This window comes from Natrix helvetica (assembly GCF_964273705.1).
Source record: "Natrix helvetica genome assembly, chromosome: 5".
NCBI lineage: Eukaryota > Metazoa > Chordata > Lepidosauria > Squamata > Natricidae > Natrix > Natrix helvetica.
In genome coordinates, this window is record NC_138551.1 from 52,709,973 (window position 1) to 52,727,621 (window position 17,649).

Here is a 17,649-nt window from a genome sequence, read left to right on the forward strand (position 1 = left end):
TTGGTTTGGGCCCCTTTTGCAGCAATTACTGCCTCAATGCGGCGTGGCATGGAAGCTATCAGCCTGTGGCACAGCTGATAGGTTATGGAAGACCAGGATGCTTCAATAACGGCCTTCAGCTCTTCTGCATTGTTCGGTCTCATGCCTCTCATCTTTCTCTTGGCAATGCCCCATAGATTCTCTATGGGGTTCAGGTCAGACGAGTTTGCTGGCCAAACAAGCACAGTAATCCCACAGTCATTGAACCAGGTTTTGGTGCTTTTGGCAGTGTGGGCAGCTGGAAAATGAAGTCAGCATCCCCATAAAGCTCGTCTGCGGAAGGAAGCATGAAGTGCTCCAAAATCTCCTGGTAGATGGCTGCGTCGATCCTGGTCTTAATGAAGCACAGTGGTCCAAAGTCCTGTTGCTCAGTAGTCCAAAGTCCTCTTTTCTGATGAGAGAAACTTTTGCATCTCATTTGGAAACCAAGGACCCAGAGTATGGAGGAAGAATGAAGAGGCAAATCAAGCACAGTAATCCCATGGTCATTGAACCAGGTTTTGGTGCTTTTGGCAAAAGTTGCTCTCATTAGAAAAGAGAACTTTGGACCACTGTGCTTCATTAAGACCAGGATCAACGCAGCCGTCTACCAGGAGATTTTGGAGCACTTCATGCTTCCTTCCGCAGACGAGTTTTATGGGGATGCTGACTTCATTTTCCAGCTGCCCACACTGCCAAAAGCACCAAAACCTGGTTCAATGACCGTGGGATTACTGTGCTTGATTGGCCAGCAAACTCGCCTGACCTGAACCCCATAGAGAATCTATGGGGCATTGCCAAGAGAAAGATGAGAGACATGAGACTGAACAATGCAGAAGAGCTGAAGGCCGCTATTGAAGCATCCTGGTCTTCCATAACACCTCAGCTGTGCCACAGGCTGATACCTTCCATGCCACGCCGCATTGAGGCAGTAATTGCTGCAAAAGGGGCCCAAACCAAGCACTGAGTACATATGAGGTCCGATATTGTTCTATGTACAATCCTTGTTTAATTGATTGCATGTAATATTCTTATTTTCTGAGATGGTGGATTTGGGGTTTTCATGAGCTGTACGCCATAATCATCACAATTATGACAAATCATGGCTTCAACTGTCTTGCTTTGCATGTAATGAGTCTTATCTCATATATAGGTTTCACCTTTTAAGTTGCATTGTTGAAATAAATGAACTTTTGCACAATATTCTAATTTTTTGAGTTTCACCTGTATTCATCCTTCAGAAACGTACAAGTTATACCTGCAAAGAAAAATCAGTTTCCCCAAATCTTCACATATGCTAGAAAAAATAGGTTCATCAGTTAGATGAATCATCTAAAAAGTGAAAAGGTAGCTTCATATTCCTACCATTGTCTCATGTATGATGCCACTAAGAAAATAAAGAATTCTGAATTACTTTTTAAAATGTTGCTTTTGAAGATTTCTAAAGATCCTTTCCACCCACACTGCCTTCTTCAAGCAGATTCCCCATGTCATGCTAATCCCATTCATATGCTAGTAATGACTTATGTAATATAGGGGAAATATTTTCAAGTCAAGCTTGACTCTTGGTGGCTTCATGGACTCAACAATGAAAGTTCTTTTTGGGAATAGATGGAAAATGACTCTTCTAGGAGGATTTTAAAAAATGTTTTATTCCCTCAAGTAACTCCCTCAAATACTCCCTGGTATTTTGAGTCTCCAATCCATGTTTTTACTAGTACTAACCTTGTTTAATTTCTCAGCCCAAAAGTTAGCTCAATGTCACTTGAAGATTTTAAATTTTTTTGTGAATTAACAGTTTTAGGTGATGTGATAATTCATTAAGAAATCACTTGGATGTTAAAGTGAAGATATTAAGACGTTTTTGTAACAAGTTTATAGTTTTTTTAATGCTAGAAGAAATGAGTTCGCTAATAACTGGAACATAGTTGAAAGAGTAAATACTTTAACTCTTCTGACACAGCAAACATAATGGAAATAATAAAAAGAAATACAATTTGCAATAATTTGAAGGATATGCTTTATTCCTCCCCCCCCCCCCGTTTTTTAAAAAAGTATGGTCAGTTAAAACACACAGTAATGTCTAAATTGTGAATAATTTTAATGGGTTTCAAAGAATCTTTTTCCAAGGGTAAAATCTTTAATTAAACAAGATATGTCTTTGACTTTAAAAACAAACAAATATACACACAGGAAAACTCAACAACAAAAAACATAAATATAAAAATTAAAGTTCATATTAGCACCACCTTCAGTCCAAGCAATGAGTAAACTGGGCGATCACTGTGAGGTATAGTTAGTTATCAAGTTCTGTCTTGTGAGACATTTAATATTGTATTGTGGTTTTACATTGCAAGAATCTTGGAATAAAACAAGAGAGGCTGCAGACTAGATTCTCTTGGAAGTGCCTTTAAATGATTTCTTGTATGAATGTAAAGCTGCAGTATAATCACTGCATATGATCTCAGGGTTGGATAATAAAAGACTGGCTGCAGTTCAGGTTATCTTTAGCTGTATACGACCTGAGAGTTGTGTCTTCGTATTCACTAGTTAAAATCCAATTCCAAAGGGATTTTGGAAGCACACCTCTTAATTTACCTATTCATCAAGTACCTCTAAGGGCTTTCATGGATTTTTGTCCAGTTGGCACCTCACTTTGTTTTTTAAATCGTTGCATGTATGTAGTGTTTTTATTGTACAGAAACTTGCATAATACAGTCTTTATTCAGCTCAGATGCCCTGATGGACACAAGACTACATTTCTTGCTTTGCAACATCATTTGCACAATTACTCCACCATGCCATTCCTGCAAATTCCAATGGAGCACTCTGAAAAGATTAATCATAAACCATTAAAAATATAAAGTTGGGGCAAACATGTCCCCAAACACCTAGTTTTTAATGACTGAAACTGACAAATCAACTCAATTGTAAGCAATACTAGGTGTCTACCAGTAACTTTTTTGTACATATTTCAATAATAATCAAGTGTGTGGATGCCAATGAATATTGCAACACAAAACTAAAAAGATGCAACATTTTTGGTTGAAACTGTACACTTATCTAAATTCCATCTTTGGAAATTAAAGACTGGCACTGTTCTTAGAAAGGAGCATTTGACCTTTAGGTATGATTAATTTATATTCAAACTGACTAATTCAATTTAGTGTTGCACCTTTAATTCCAATTAGCAGTCTAAACTGCAGTTTTGCAAAGCAAGTTTTCAAATGTGAGGGCAACAGCTGGTTTTATCTTTCATTTCTAATTATTCATTTCTTTTGAACAATGCATTGTCCCTTAGTATAAACACTAAGGTTATACGGTCATGCCATTTTCAAATCATTTCATTTTTTCCTCCAAATGTAAAAGACGTTACTTCTTCCAATTATAGGCATTCATTAACTAACTTATCACACACAATATAGAAATATCACATTTGACAATACAGTTAGTCCTCAACTTGCAACCATTCATTTACTGACAAAAATTACAATGGCACTGACAAGTGACATGACCTTTTTCACTTATGACGGTTGCAGCATCCCTGTAGTCATGTGATTAAAATTCAGATGATTGGCAGCTGACAGGTAGTCATAATACCTGCAATGTGCCAAGGTCATGTGATCACCTTTTGACAAGCAAAGCCAGATTTATTTAATTACTATTACTAATTTAACAACTGCAGTGTTTCAGTTCACAACTGCTGCAAGAAAGGTTGTAAAGTGGGTTAAAACTCACTTAACAAATGTCTCATTTAACAGTGGAAATTTTGGGTACAATTGTGGTCATAAGTTAAGGAGTACCTGTATGGGGAAAACATAACAGAGCCTAACATAAAGAAGCATCACACAAATAAACATAAAAGGAGCTCATAAAATCAAACACTTGGAGGGGGAGATAATGATGTATATATGCATATTAACTCAGTTTTGACTTTTTTTTTAATCCAATCAGCCATTCCTAAATCACAATCCAGTTATTTCTGACCATTAAAGAATACTACATCTATCCTCCAATTTGGTGTCATAATAAACAGGTGTCTCAACACAGGGCAGTAGTAGCTGTTGTATTGGACGTGGAACATGTACAAAAACACCCTCAACAGTGTGAAACTTTCTGTTCATTTTTTCCTGAAAAAGTGCACTCTACAAACAATTTAAACACTTCATGGGGGCAGTCCATCTGGAAAATTTAAAGGCACAGATGTACTAGGCCTAAATGATTTTATCACCCTGAGAACAGGGCTTTGAGTCAAATCAGATTGGGCTGTTCTGTCCCCAAAGCGAGGATCTGAATTCAGCAAAACTGTTCTACCGCCACTTTACTTAACACAATTTATACAAGCCCCTCGCAAAAACGGAGGGTTCTCCAATTTGGTGTTCTAAAAACCAAGTGGAGACTGAAGAATATCAATTCAAGGAACTGGACTAATTCATGGACTTCCAAGGATGCTTGAAAAAGGTCACGATTCCCAAGTCCTTGATTTAGAATTTACAATTAACTAGATGAACTGAGACACCAGCAGTAATCATACAAGTCTAGAAGGCAATTTTGGAATCTGACAAGCTTTTCATGTACTTCCAATTAATCTGTACATATTTACTAAAAATGTAGGCTACTTCCCTACAATCCTCCTGAAAAAATATTTACCAAGAAATTTATGTTCCACCAATTTGTACCTGTTAAATGCCTAAGATTTTGTAAAGTACCCCCAATTTAGCCATAAAATGTATGGCTGGATTTTCTGAGATCTGATTTTGATTATTTAGCAGCAAACTATGGTTGATATTAAAGGTATTGTTAAAGTCACAAATTTTCTTTGCATGTGCAGAGCCTGAATCTGATCAGACTAAAAAATACAACTGTTAACTAGAATATTCTAAAAGCAAACCTAACGAGTCCGTTGCACTCAAATAATCAATGAGAATATAAAAACAAACAGTGATGTTCCTTTTAGCAAGACACTGATAGCATGAAGAAAGGAATCATTGCTGTCACTTCCTTAATTTAGAAATGCAATTCTAGAGAGGTTCTTTTGTTAATCTATGTATTCCTGTGTTAAAATAAGGTCCAGTAGATACGAAGTGGCTAAGTTGTAAGACTATTTTCTGCTTATTCATATTCCATTAAAAAAGCTTATGTTGTTTATGGAAATCTATTTTAAAAAAGCATGTTTTATTAAAAAATTGAATAAAATTATTTATATATAAAAGAATGATTTCGAAATGGGAAAAGGACATTCTTTGGGGGAAAATTCAGTGATAGTGAAATTCAGACCTGAGTTTGATTTTCTAATTTCACATAGTATAGACATGTCCCAGTTTCGGAAAACTCTTGCTTCTGGAAACGTTGATTTATAATTCAGGCTCTGTATGCATATTTGACATTTCACTCAGTTCAGTGTGCTGAACTGAAATTATAATATTCATTAGATAAATGGATATGATAATTTCCATCAAGTGTTAATGTCAGACATCTGAACATAAGCATTTCATTTTCAATTACAATAAAGCCAGAAATACTTTCATCCAGCCACTTCATTTATATGCTGCCTTGGTGATGATGGGTTAATAAAGTTCTGCATCTTTTCTTCTTTAAGAAAGGAGAGATCAAACTGCAACTTCATAGAAGTTTCTGGTTTTAAACAGTCTAATTATGAAATAGACTATTAAGATACCATGCAATACAGACATACTCTATTTCAAGTATTTACTTCTTGTGTTTCATGCACACTTAAACAGCAAGTGCCCTTTGTCAATATGCCTTCAGTGTGGCAACTTCTGTCCAGGATCTCTTTCATGCTTCTATAACATGATAAACAGCACCTACATATCAATTCAGGAGTAAATTCCTCTGACATCAGTGTAAATCAGATATGAATTTGGGACTTCTGCTTAAGATAAAGAGTGCATACGGCTACAAAAAATGATGGAAGAATAGTGAACATTGCAAAGAAATAGTACAGTTGAACAGCCAGGAACCATCAAGTTGTCGTACTTGAATGTTATAAACTTCCACTCACAATATCAAAGTTACACAGCCAATGTTTTTTCCAAAAGTTTTATTCATCCACTTCCTGCTTACTTCTGCTGTTGTTCAACCTTCCCTCACTCCTCATGGTTTTTTTAATTAAGAGTGCATGATAAAAAATGACAGATGTTTAAAATCACACTGTTCATCCACTTCAAGTCCTGGATGAGAGTCCTGTTTTTGCCCTTTCAATATTGCACTGATCCTCTATTTGGATACTACACTGAGAATGCAAATATTGGATAAAATGTAACAATAATTAAAAAATATATAATGGACAAATTACTCAAGATGATCTAAACTTAAATATTACTATTGCTATAGTAATGCTAGTAAATGCTAATAATGAAACAATTATTTACCAGTTTCCCTTCCATTTTTCATAAATGACAAAAAGCAGTAACATTTTGTTTTATAAATGGAGAGAAGCAATAAGTATAACTTTAAATTAAAATAAGCTATTCTAATATTCAAAAGTAGTTCTAAAAAGCACAATTCTATAATGCCATCGTCAAAATGTTCAGTGTTGCTTCTGAAAGGAAGACTTTGGAACCGGTTCATTGGAACAAATGCAGTTGCTACCGTAGGATAAATGCATGTGCAGTAGTTGTTTATTTGTTTCAGCTTCTATCAATGGGACACAAATCTGTTAAACAATTAAAGAGCCTATTTTTTTCATAAAGATAGATTTCATTAGAGACCTATTGTCCAAATGTGGCAACTTTAAGAAGTGTGAATTTCAACTCTCAGAATTCCCTAGTCAGTGCTGGCTAGGGAATTCTGGGAGTTAAAAACCACACCCATCTTAAAGTCGTCAATTTTTTAAAACACTGCTCTAGAAAGTCAAAGAATTGGGAAACTAATTCCATGAACCCAAGGAATACTTTAGACTGGTTTATTTCAATCTGTATTTCTGTTCCCCTCCTTAATGAATGGATTCAGGAAAATAGAACAATTTCAAATTTGTAAAAAAAAACAAAACACCTGTGGTGGTAAGCAAAGCTTACTACCACATCTTGTGAGGGAACTCATTTCTTAAACTTAACTCACCAAAATGTAGAAATTAAGAAAAAAAAGCAAGAGTATTTTTTTCAGGCATTATATAAATCCGCAATAACGAATTCAGAAGTGCTCATTATTATTAAAGTTGCAGTATACAGTAGAAAAAAAGTTTTCATTGTTTGGGTTTTGTCAAAATATCAACCTGAATTTTGAGTTGTTCTTGTTGAAAACCAAGGCAATTTAAAGAACAGGAAATGACCAGAACGCCCTCTTCTCTAAGAGTGCAATCTTTGGCTTAATATTCAATTAGTCCCCAGAATATTGAAAAATTGAGATCTAGATTATTTTGAAAGTACTATATAGTTTTTTTTTTAAAAAATATCAGGCTTATGATCAAAATAATTTTAGAATTAGATAATATTTTGATGAGGAAAGCTACAGCCCTTGTGAGTGGGATTTGAATGTATTTCTTTGTGCATTGGCCTGGCACTGAAATTTGAATTTTTCAATCCCTAAACACCTCCCTAATAGATACAAGGGCAAGTTATAGATTACATGTGGGAAACAGTGAAACTGACTAAATTAAGAAGGTGCTTGATAGTGTTTTTTGCTTAGTCTTCTCCCTATATTTGAATCTAGATATTACTTCCATATACCATAAAACCAGCTACAATGTCCCCTACATAAATGTTCTAGAGATGTGACACATACTTACATAAAGATTTAAAATTAAAAAAAATGATAAATTAGTTTAACCCAAAAACTACCTATCCAACTATATTTATGTTATTTTTTATATTATTGGGGCAGTTTTATAGGACAAATCAAGGCTCACTTTTATAATGCATAAAATGCAAATTGATAAGCAAATTGATTTATTGATTGATAACTGTTCTAATTATAAAGAGGCACTTTAAGAAACCAGTCCTTACATGTGCTAATTCAATATTACTGTTGCATAAAAAATGTAGTTATGAAAGAGAACAATATGGAAAGCTATTCTCCTTACTGAGAGTATGGGCAAATCATATTTATGTAACTTTTTTCTTAAGAATTTGCAGAAGCATTCTAGACTCAAAATGAACTCAGTGACTTTCTTACCCTGAAAACTTGCAGCTGCAGCAACAGGACTAGCTGAAGGCTGGGTAGCACTAAAGAGATATACTACTAATCCCAAATGTGGCTGGAAATGATTAACCCTTTTAGGGAATCTGTAAAAGCTATTTTCAAAATCTCTTGACCCTTTTTGGTTCAATTCTGTACACATAATTCCCCAGTGCTGAGATGATCAAGAATACTACAAACCAATTTGCTTCTGTACAGCAAGAAATACCGATCCCTTCTTGGGCAAAAATTTGACTCTGGCTACCTGTATCTCCTGTATTTGAAGAGTCTTGATGGCTCAGTGCAGGATTTTTGGGAGCTGCACTTTTAGCTTTCCCAAGAACAAAACTGTATAGTACAAATTTTAAATAATCATAAATTATTTTAATAAATAGATGTTCTTAAAATGACAATTTATACTGCATCTTTAAATAATGCACTTGATTTTCCTGCATTTTGGTTTAAAATGGTTAAAGTGCACTAATTCAAAAATAATGAACCACTTCGTCATCATTATTGTTTTTTTAAAAAAATCATAAACATTAATATGTGTTGCTAAATCACTAATATTAGTACAGCAATCTAGCAGATAACTTGATGATTTTGCTCTACTTAATACTGTCCAGCAGAAGAAAATAATACTATTTTAAACTCAAGCAGCTTTGGCAGTCTCTTAAATTGCTGCTCACTTTTTAACAAAATATAAATATGAGGAAACACTTGAGATGTAAAGTCTCATGGAAAGGAGCTTTGGGCAAAACCACACCATTTCCAAATGCACTGTGGTGTATGTCTTCTCCTAATGAATATTATTACTGATGTTACAGAGGCCTGTTGTGTTTCCTCTTCATCACCAAGCCTCTTCTTCCATGCTATTTCACTGTATAAGGAGAATGGAGAGTAGCAGTGATGATGCACTGTAATAGATCAGCTTGAAAAGCATCAATCACACAAGGCATGGAAATCAATCCCTCAAGTTATTTTTATAACGTAGTATATGTAACATACAACAAAAAACAAAAGAGGCAAGAATCAAGTGATAATTATGTAATTTTCAGAAAGCTAAAACATCTCAAAATATGCTTAATTTTTAATTGTTCAGAAAAAGAGTTGGACCTTATTAAAAATCTTCCGATTCTTTCATCTTCTAGTGGTAGAATGTAAGACTGTGGCTGGAGATACCAGATTATTTTCTCCCTAAAAACCCCCAACTCTTTTTCTTCATTTTCCATATAAAATATTGGGCTTCAAAGTGGCGATAAATCTGTTGTCTGATTTCCATATTGTTTAAATAAAGGCCTTCTGGCATTGTTGTTGCTGTTGTTTACCAATTGCAAAGTTCACTGCAAGGCTAGTAAATGAAAATGCATCAAAATATAAACACACTTTGTACCCAAAGCCTTTGCACAAAACCCCAGTGGTTTTAATCTTCATGCTTTTCCACAAAAATCTTATTTTTTTAAAAAAAGCATCTGAAATTATAAATAAAAAGGCAAAAGAGGATACGCGAGTACAGAATTCCTGCTTTGTAACATTCCCAGTCTAATGGTGCTCTGTTCAATCACCCTTTAACAACAGCTATCAGTACAAAACTAACATCCAAGTGAGAAGAACAAAATAATTTTTACTGTTTGTACTTTAAAAAAACTTGTTCAGATTGGTGCTGACTAATAAAAATCTCTCCCTTCCTGCTCATATATAAACTAAAGAAGAATGAAGTTGGTAACATCCATGGCTTTTGCTCATTCCCATTCTGATTTTGAAAACACAAGACGCTTCTCTGCCAGGTAAGAATCGGCATTGAATGGACATGAAATGAAGAGAAACTTGATGAATCGTCAAGATTCAGATGTGCACACATAGCACCTATTTTGACACTCTTCTTTTTATTGCAACATGAAGCTAATTCTGGATCGCCCACGTTCTTCTCAGTGAAGTACTCAAGGAAGAAAATAAATAATTTTCCATAAAGAAACATCGTGCTGGATTGGGCAACTGCCTCCTTACATGCAGTGATTTTCATGATCTTGTCTGTTCATATACATTGGTGATACAAATGTTGTAAACATGCCAAACCCTTCCCTTCATAACAAAAGAAGCCAAACAATGTCCCATTGTGTGGAAGCAAATTTTGTTTGTTTTTTTCAGTGTGGTACGCATGGTTAGCTCAACTCAGCTCCACCATTTTTATTTTTCTCTTTGTGATGGTAATGCTAATTGCCACGATATGTTGAGGAAACTTCTATTGGTTTGAACTGTCTTCTTTCACATAATGGACATGGTGAGCAGTCACACATAGAACCTGTACAATTGGTTCTGACAATAGCACAGTGAGAGGAGAAGCATCATCTGCATGGTTTCTCTGATGGAACTACGCATCTCCCTCCACTCCTCCCTCCAGGACTACAAGAGCAGGGAGTCCTGCAGGGCTTGGGGTAAAGAGAAGCACAGTAACACCAATGCCATTGTGAAAGCTGGGCATGTGCAACCCAGTGCAACTCTGCCACAGCCAAAAGATAGACCCTAAGAACATGAGAAGAAGCAGATGTTTGAGAAAGTTGTTCCCCTCCCCTAGAAAGCTAGCCAAGCCAAGTTGTAACAGGTCATAAACCAACAAAAAGAGAAGCAGGTTGCACTACGGGTTTTCCTCTTCTCATCTTTGGATCTGGATGAAACTAGATTAATTCTTAGTTGATATCCGAAACTCTGAATAACTGAGTTGTCTGGCAAGTACTCTCAAAATAATTGCAGTACATATTATTCAGAAGGCCACAAGAGGAAAGCATCAAAGTTGAAAATGATATGCAAAAGAGATTGTGTGCAACTCATAGTTTTAGAGTGTTTGGAAACATTAGGGAACCACATAAAATTGGATTACACTTCGAAGTCCACTAATAACTTTTTAAAAAATACCCCTCCCCATTCCTGACCCAGCTGACAAGGAATACGAGAAGAGAACAAACCAGGATGGATAGTAGTGGAGGAAAAAGAACAATAAGTGATTCAAATCCAATACCAGAAGTGAAAAGAAAAAACCACTTTCTCAGATCTTCAATCTAGAGACCAGAATGCAATTGTTGAGTGATAGTTTCTTGAAAATTTTCTCCACTTGCTCTGTTCCCCACACATCTTGGGTGAAGGGGGAATCAACCAAATACTATTTATGGCCATATCACATGGGAGCAATGAACAAGCAGAGGTTTTTTTAAAATAAAACACGCTTAGGTTTGGCATCAAACTCCCAATCAATCCCAAGTAAACCCATAATTCCAAACTAGAATGTGGAAGGCACATATCTGGTTTCTAAGTATTAAAATCAGGAGATAGGGTAATGTACCCTGATGCACATATTTGGGGGGGTGGGGGAGAAAATAAAAGGGCATTAATTCCAGCTGGATTTTCTTGATACTTGCAGAATGAGACCATTCCTTCAAAACATCCTAAAATATGGCAGACTTTCTGGGCCACAAGCAAAACTGAACTGTCCTGTGTATGTACAATAGTGTACAAGAAATACATCTGTGTATCTTTTGCCTTTTTCCAAATGTATACCACAGGGAAGTATAAATTAGTGAATTTAACTACATTGCAATACTATTTCTTTTTTTCCAAATAATTTGAGGGCACCCAGCCTTTAAATGGTTTCCCACTGTCCATGATCTGGCAGTACCACCAGCCATTTGGGTTCTTTTCCAATACCTCCATGCAGACACCTTCTTGAAACCCAGCAGTTTCTTCATCTCCCTCATAATCTGCAATGGAGATATAGATATCCTTAAGGTTATTATGAATGAATTGGGATTTTTCAATGGGCTTGGGCCTGACAGTAGACACTGGAATTCCATTGCGATCAGTTGGTATGTAAGAGGCATTATCTGACCCTTCAGAGCCCAATCGACTGTCATGTTTTACTTTAGACTCATTCATTTGGGATTGAGCAGCACTGAAAGATGAATTACGACGTACGGCCCTCAAATGATCTGTGGCAGAAAGAGACTCATTCCTACGCAGGGAACAAGGCAGATTATTATCCTTGGGTGGTGGAGAAACAAACACTGACTGTGGTCTCACTGCTAGCTGTCTAACTCCATTTCGCAATTTGACAGGCCCAGATGTTTTGGAGAAGCCACCTGGTGGCTTATTAGGAATAGGGGGTGTTGTTCTTTTGTTCTGATTGATAGTATTCAGTGCCTGGACCTTCTTCTCTATTTTCTCCAAGCTATTGGATTTGCTTTCATTTCTTCTGTTTCTTGCCTGCGATATGTTGGATGTGGTATCTCCTCCACTGGAGGTGTTTTCTTGTTGCTGGTTATCAAAAAGCATCAGATAATGAGAAGGAGCCCACCCTTCTATTTCTCCATATTTCAAATACCACCATCCACTTGATTGCTTTTCCAATACTTCCACTTCTATTCCAGCCGGGAAACTGATTTCAGAATCTTGAACTTTTTGATAAGAATCAGTAGTTATATACAGACATTTAGAGGAGTTGCTTTCATTTTCTGTTTTGGCTAGCTGGCTGGCATAAAATAGGGTATGGGAAGGGGATGTAATGAATTCTGCAGAATTTCTTCTGAAAGATTCTTCTGAGTTTCCAGAAGTTGTCTGAGGTGGACTTTCAGACTCCTCACTTCTTGAACCTTTAAGTCCACCCTTGAGTTGCCCAGTTGGTCTCAGGTGATGGCGTAAAGTACTGATGTTCATCATTTCTTGACTTTGAGAATCTGCTTTGTTCAGAAATGGTTTTGGCCTCACCATTGGTTTTGCTCTGCTAGACATGAGCTCTCCAGTATCTCTTTTTGTGCCTGATTTGGGTATACTACTTAGGCCAGCATCTGAGGCTGATCTTGGCTTTGTCTCCTCGTTATGACTGTAATGAGACTTCCCAAAGTTTGTTTGAATATTTTTGGGCTTCAGAAAGGAAGATTTAGGAGAAAGTGAATGTGGAGAATTTCTTTGGATCAAAGATAGTGAGGAACTTCGAGAATCAGAATCTCCACTAGATTCCTTGCTTGACAGTGCATCTTCTATGTAAGGTCTAAAGCCTTCATTTTCATATATTGTTTCCTCTTCATGAGTCACATCATCAGAAGACTCTCCAACTCGGAATTTTGCTCTTTGGAGAGATGATCCAGAGGGAGGTTTTGGAAGGTAGAATGAGCTTCTGTCTGAATTACCATCTTCTCCTTGGCTCAGCTCAGATTCTGAGTCATGACCAAAGGCAGGCACATCATACTCTGGTTCCTCATATCGCTGCTTGTGTGGGGAATCTTGGCCATCACCTGAAGCTGTGGTACTAGCAGCTGTTACTTCTTCAGAATCTTTTACTTTATTAGGAGGAGCAGGGGGAGGAACTTTGGGCCTGGTCAGAGTACTTGTTCGCCTATTTAAATTGGGTTTCTTCCTTTTATCAATATATGATGCTGGAGCCCAGCCTTCTTTTTCTCCAATCTGGACATACCACCAGCCCCCAGAATTCTTGTCAATAACCTAGAGAAGGATTAAATCATAAATTAATTACGGATGCAAAACATTAATACATTTTTTAATCCAAGCTTCTCTTTGATTTTTGCTCACTATATGACAACTATCCATCATTGGCTCATTTCCTATTTTAGTCTTACCTCTGCTTTTTGTCCTCCATGGAAGCTTATTCCATCAGAAATACAAGACTGGAACTCTGCAATAGTATAATATTCAACTTCCACTGATGGTGGCTCAGGAGGTTTAGGTAGTTGAAATCCCTGTGGCAATAAACAGTGACATCGAGATTAATTAAACATGTCAGAGAACAAGGGAAGAGGACATCTAAAATCAAATTATTAGAAATCTACTTGCAAGAGACAAATGAGTATGCAATTGTGGTTGCTGAAACTCCCTAAGCAAGAAAATCAACGTGACATCAGTTGTGGCATATCCAACCAAAATCAGAATTGGACAACTCACTGTGGCCAACTCACCCTGGCTGTCTCTCTGCGGCCAACTTGCTGTGAGACAATTTGCCATGAGACAATTCAATGAGGGATAACTCAAAGGATAAGTAGAATTGCAGCTTACCTGAGCCTTTGGAACCTCTAAGCTCAGAAGGTTCAAACCTAAAGCAAGAGAAGGCACACTGCAATTAACTTGTCCCTCTCTTGAGTTATCCTGTGTTGAATTGTCTCGTGACAAGATGTTGTGTGACTGGTCAGCTGGGGTGTCCTAGACCCATTTAAAAGTACTATTGGTCAGAATTGGAAATGTTGGTAGTTATATACAAAACACTGAAGAGCACAGTATTGGGAAAGGTTGTTTTAAATTCTCTTAACTCTGACATATACTAAATTGCCATACTTTTGAATAAAGAACACACAGTAGAATCTGCATACCACAAAATTTATACAGTAGATATGAAGCTAGAACTTCACTTTAGTACTTTGGTTGAAAGAGTCAAAATAAGTTTGACTATTACTCTAATAATACTCTAATGTTCTCATACCCCTCATATAAAATCATTAGCAACACCTTAGCTAACTTTATAGGGATCTACCTAACTATCTTCATGGATGAATTCAATACCTTCCCTTATGATAAAAAAACCCGTAACCTATTAATGTACCATTTGTTTCCATAATTGCTCAGTGGAGAAAAGCAAGTGCTGGTTTCCTGTACTTAAACTCTAAATATTAGGCAATATTGTGTAATACTAAATATTTAGTGACTTAAATATAAAAACAAGATCACTGCTCACCAAGCTAGATTCTCTTCTTGGAGGAGGTTTCATACGCAGATTTGGCGAACCTTCACAAAGAAGGAATGTTTCCAAATTATTGTCAGTAAAATTGTAAGCAAAAGGGTAAAAAGTGATTTACTAAGATGTTTATTAACTCTAAGTCCAGAAGTCCCCCCACGCACAAATATTCTAATAGCCACAATATTAAAAAAAACCTGAGGAGATGAAAAGAATCCGCTCTACAGGACATTCTAGAACAGAGCATAATAATATACACTATATTGCCAAAAGTATTCGCTCACCTGCCTTTACTTGCATATGAACTGATATTGGCTCTCAATAGATGTTCAGGTGCAATTCAAGTTAATGCCTTTCAAGCTTTAGATAACATAGAAACGAGCTACTTGCAGGGCTACCTGCTCCCCTCAACCTCTGCCTGCCCCATGCATTCCCATATGGACACGCCGCATGCTCCAGATCTCTGCTGACTGATGTCTAATGGATGTTGTTACAAATTCTCTACCCAATACTCATATTAATACAGAACAGATAAATGAAAATCAGTCTGATAAAATCCGGACTAACTATAATTAGCACAAAGAATAATGAAAAAAGTCATTCATTTGGAGAAGTCACGTTATAACTGATATGCATCTGTAGGAGAATAAAAATGAATGAAGCATGGAATAGACTAAGGAAATATCTAGCCACATTATGGGCACTAATGCAGTGTCAGTGACTCAACAATGTATCCAAAGGGAGGGAAAAAAATACTAACAGCAATTCAGTCGGGAAGACATAATCACAGGTTAAATACTGTAAGTTCATATGCGAGTAAAGGCAGGTGAGCGAATACTTTTGACAATATAGTGTATTTCTTGTACTGTTTTACTTGGACTTGTAGACATGGAAAATGGGCTTTTTCAACAATTCTAATATTTTATATGTCCAAGTAGTAAACAGGCAACCCTCATATTTAAGCTTGAATCAAAATGCCAGTATTATTATTTCAAGTTTGTAAAGCAAATATAATTTGACCATTTTAAGTTATCGGTTTAACTCCTATATTTTGCAACAAGGAGAATTTCAAAAAATAAATCTGCATGCAACATATTACTTTAATTTAAGAAGCTTATTATCAAAGAATAACCATGATCAGGTTCTCTAACAAGAAGGGAATCACTACCAGACAGGGAAAGAACCTTTCCATATGCTACCACGGAGGGCAAAGATGGATACAAAAATATATAAAAATGCAGATAGCCTTCAACTTACGACCATAATTGAAACCAAAATTGCAGTTGCTAAGCAATGCAGTTAAAAGAGTTATCATGTAACCAGGCAAAAGTTTATGATGATTTTTACCATTGCTGTGGTAAAATTGCATGGCTTAACACAATTGTTAAATGAATCTGGATTCCCTGATTGCTCAGTCATAAATCACATGTCTGCAAGACACTGCAACCATCATAATTGCAAGCTGGTTGCCAAATGCCCGTATTGTGATCATCTGACCATGAGGCAGTGTGACAGTTTTAACTTTGAAAATGGGTCACAACCAACTTTTCCTGAGACAGTCATAATGGCAACTGTGAGGCAGCATAAAATGGCTTTACGCTGTCACATAACTTTGAACCATCATTAAACAAATGATCATAAGTTGAGGACTATCTGTACCTCAAGATTAAGACCTGTGGAAAAATGTACAGTCTGTTCCAAAAAGGCAAAACATTATATCCAAAATCAATAAATAATGGCTCATATTTATCCGGAGTGAAGTTTGATTTAGTAGTCTTCATTCCATACACATAAAAAGAAAAATGTTTATTAATATAGTAATTACACCATACCTTATAAGTTATGTGTGATCTTATGAGCTCCATGCAGTTGTAGAATAACATGTCAGGTCAAAATTTAACTTGTGTACCACCAAAAACCATAAAATAATGTGTCACTAACCTCCAAATATCATTTTCCAGAATATGGTCATCAAAACCATATTCTGGAAACCACAAAAGGAAGCAGAGTGACTCAAATGCAGTGCCTTCATATCAGGACACAATATATTATGATTGATTGGGAAAATCTGCAGGTTTTAATAAATTAAAATGCTGGTACACTACTTCTCCCTGGACAAGCAATCGAAAACCATAAACTAGACTAAAATGGCTATAGTAATTTACTTATTTACTTACTAATTAAATTTATATAGCCACTTATGTCACCCACGACAATGCTGGGCAGTGCACAACAATAGATAAAAATAGTATAAAAACAGCAAATATAAATAAAAATACCATAATAATAAATATCCTAAAAATGAAAAAAATATACAGTCCTTTCAACATTCAAATAATTCCAAGACTACTGATGTGGATTTCAGCTCTGTTTCAAGTTGTTTCCAACACTGAAGTTTTTTTGGGATTAGGGTGGAGATAAAATCATATGGATTGTTGCTGGTGTGTGTGTGTGTGTGTGTGTGTGTGTGTGTGTACATGCACAAACCCATGCACCTACATATGTGCAGATTATTCCTCACTGTGGAAAGATGTGCAAAATCAATAGTCCTGACAGATGAAAAAGTTGCAGCTTTTTTCACGATAGACTTGTAGATTGCACTTCTAGTTAAGTTTTATATGGAATGTGCTACCTATTATGTCCTTTGTGTCTCAAGAATTAGATTAATAGATTAATTATATGACAAATCTATGTGCTTTGTGCTTATATATATCCCGGAAACTGATATTAAGAAGCAGTATGTTGGGTGATCAGAAGGGGGCATC

General features: G+C 36.2%; 1 protein-coding gene across 5 annotated transcripts in view; it reads right to left on the reverse strand.

The window, feature by feature from the left end:
* Positions 1-2,100: 2,100 nt before the first annotated feature.
* Positions 2,101-17,649, reverse strand: part of SH3PXD2A (SH3 and PX domains 2A) — a 252,239-nt gene continuing 236,690 nt past the window's right edge. For all 5 annotated transcript variants that reach the window (XM_081953519.1, XM_081953517.1, XM_081953518.1 and 2 more), the window contains 3 exons: positions 14,885-14,934; positions 13,779-13,898; positions 2,101-13,644 (listed from right to left, as the gene is read on the reverse strand). In XM_081953519.1, coding sequence (XP_081809645.1) covers positions 11,749-13,644; positions 13,779-13,898; positions 14,885-14,934 — 2,066 coding nt within the window. In that variant the 3' untranslated portion in view covers positions 2,101-11,748. The remainder of the gene's footprint in view (positions 13,645-13,778; positions 13,899-14,884; positions 14,935-17,649) is intronic.